This window comes from Lontra canadensis, unplaced genomic scaffold (genome assembly GCF_010015895.1).
Source record: "Lontra canadensis isolate GAN:19392208 unplaced genomic scaffold, GSC_riverotter_1.0 scaffold180, whole genome shotgun sequence".
Lineage (NCBI taxonomy): Eukaryota > Metazoa > Chordata > Mammalia > Carnivora > Mustelidae > Lontra > Lontra canadensis.
Window position 1 is genome coordinate 378,617 of NW_022631174.1, and position 2,838 is coordinate 381,454.

The 2,838-nt window shown below is 43.5% G+C and overlaps 1 protein-coding gene across 1 annotated transcript; it reads right to left on the bottom strand.

Annotated features, from left to right (window-relative positions):
• Positions 1 to 269: 269 nt before the first annotated feature.
• Positions 270 to 1,314, bottom strand: LOC116860651 (olfactory receptor 1P1-like). The gene is given in 2 exon segments (XM_032846777.1): positions 270 to 980; positions 982 to 1,314. Coding segments are annotated over 2 exon segments (1,044 nt in total).
• Positions 1,315 to 2,838: the final 1,524 nt, after the last annotated feature.

Here is a 2,838-nt window from a genome sequence, read left to right on the forward strand (position 1 = left end):
CTAGAATTTAAAACATTGCAAAAGGCATTTTTCCTTGTGGAAAGTCATAGGTAAAATAAATAAGTAAATAAGCAACTCTTAACATCTTAACTTTAAAACATGATGTAAAATCTTGATGTTCCTCAACAATATCAAAGTCATGAGGAGATTCAGCGAAGGAAGTGGTGATAAGGCATATGTGGGAGTCAGAAGTGAAAAACCTGGGTAGAAATTTCTGTGAAGCTCTTCTGTGGAGGGGATGGTGGACACCTGCAGTATCACTACAGAAGTCACTGACCCCATGAAAAGAAGACTTTGCCCCTGAGAAATCTCACCAGGGCACACTTCATGTCCTTGTTCCGCAGGCTGTAAATGAAGGGGTTCAGCAGGGGAGTTACCACTGTGTACATGACAGCAGCTGCTGTGTCCTCTTCTATGGAGTTGGAGGAAGATGATGAGGGGCACAGATAAGCCCTGATCACTGTCCCAAAGAACAGGGCAACAACCACAAGGTGTGACCCACAGGTAGAGAAGGTCTTGCGCCTTCCCTGGGCAGAGGGGACTCTGAGGATGGCTGAAACAATGTAGATATAAGAGACCAGGATGAGCACAAAGGGGATTAAAATGACTGCTCCTCCCAAGAAGAGGAGTACAAGCTCATTGACCTGAGTGTCAGAGCAAGACACCTTCATCAGGGGTCCCAGATCACAGAAGAAATCAGGAATGATCTTCTTAGAGCAAAAAGAAAGTCGGAAGATGAGGAAAGTGTGGGTCATGGCAACAAGACTCGTCAGGATCCAGCAGGCAGTAACCAAGAAGGTGCAACGCCGGCGGCTCATGACCATCTTGTAGTGGAGAGGGTGGCAGATGGCCACATAGCGGTCATAGGCCATTGTGGCCAGGAGAAAGATGTCCATGTCCCCAAAAGTCAAAAAGAAGTAGAGCTGAACCAGGCATCCTGTGTAGGAGATGGACCTACTCTGAGTCTGGATGTTCACCATAGGCCTTGGGCACAGTGGTGGAAGTGAAGAGGATGTCTGCACAGGACAGGCTAGCAAGGAAGAAGTACATAGGTGTGTGGAGACGTGCATCAGTACCAATGGCCAGGACAATGAGCAGGTTCCCAACCACAGTGACCACATACATCCACAGGAACAGCAGGAAGAGGAAACGCTGCTGCTCTGGCCAATCTGAGAGTCCCCAGAGGAGGAACTCAAAGAGGCTGGTCTGGTTGCCTCCTGCCATGATCCCGGAAGTCTGAAAAAGACAGCTCCAGTGAGACCCATTAAAACTCTCCAAACATACTTTACTCTGGATGGTTGATGAATGTACCATTCTCTGAATTCTAGAGAAAAAACAACCTTAATGTATTTGTACTGATCACATACTATGTGCACTATATATTTTTATTAAAACTTACTAATGGGCTAGGAAGTGTGAGAGATATAATTTTTTTTAAGATTTTATTTATTTATTTGACAGACAGAGATCACAAGTAGGCTGAGAGGCAGGCAGAGAGAGAGAGGAGGAAGCAGGCTCCCTGCTGAGCAGAGAGCCCAATGTGGGGCTCCATCCCAGGATCCTGGGATCATGACCTGAGCCGAAGGCAGAGGCTTTAACCCATTGAGCCACCCAGGTGCCCCGAGAGATACAATTTAAGAGAATTAAAGATTTCTTTCCTGGTTTATTTCTCTACACTCTTTTCCATCACAGATTTCTTTAGTTGTAATTGCTATTTCTTCAGCTGTATTCTCAAGGGTGTCAAGAAGTTTTCATTCATTCATTCACTCATTCATTCCTTCACTCATTCAACAGAGACTAAACATGAGCTCTGGACCTGGTAGAGTACCACATAGATAGGACACTGATAATCCTTACCTCCTGAGAATTTTCAATCTAATGGGACAGACACAACTACCTATGTTAAAATCCCATAGTATTTTGATTCAGGGTTCTCTACCCATTCAACTGACAGCAAAACTCTCTCAGACCCCAGACTACCTGTTCCACCCCATCATGCCCAAAAGTCAGTATTTTGAAGATCATTTCATATTATCCATTCCTCAAGAAATCAATTGAATAATCAGTTATTGAATAAAGATACACTCAGATAACTCTTATTCAGTTATCTGTAATGACAAAGAAGGAATCATCATCTCTAATCTCCAAAATTTCCAAAATTGGTTGGATGTACACACGCGCACACATACACACTCACACACACACACACACACACATTTCTGAGACAAAGTAGACTGTGGCAACAAAGGAATATAGTTCAGGATTTTGCCAGATGGATGTGCACAGCATATGGAGGCAAACTCTTGAATAAAAGCCAGGCAGTAGGAAGCCCTAGACAAGCTCAGAGATGGGGAACAGGAGTTTTGAGTGTGAGATGGAGGAGGGATTGTAGGCTGAGTTAATGCCAGAAAGAGAACTAAAAGTTAAATTTGGGAGTGTTTGGCATGGAAAGTAAAGAAACTGAAACTTTATTCTGTATGTTATAAGGACCACAAAAGCTATTTGAGCAGGAAGAGGTATCAGAGCTTGAGTAGGCGCAATAGTACAAGAAAATTCTGCTCCTTTCCCATGTGTGGAGCCAACTGAGGGTTAGTCACAGAGTCAGTCAGTCAGATGGAGAAAAAGAATCACCTTTGTTACTGAAAAAGACAAGGTTGGAGAATTTATATTAGCTGTATTCACTAAATGAGCTTTGTGATACTCCTCCAAAATTAAATCTGTTTTCCCTTTCATAGGCTCAGTGGGACAACATAGCCCTCTCCAGAGGGGAACAGCCTGCCTTCATAAAACATATAATGTGGAAGAACGGAACAAAGCTTTTTCTGAAACTGATCAGAT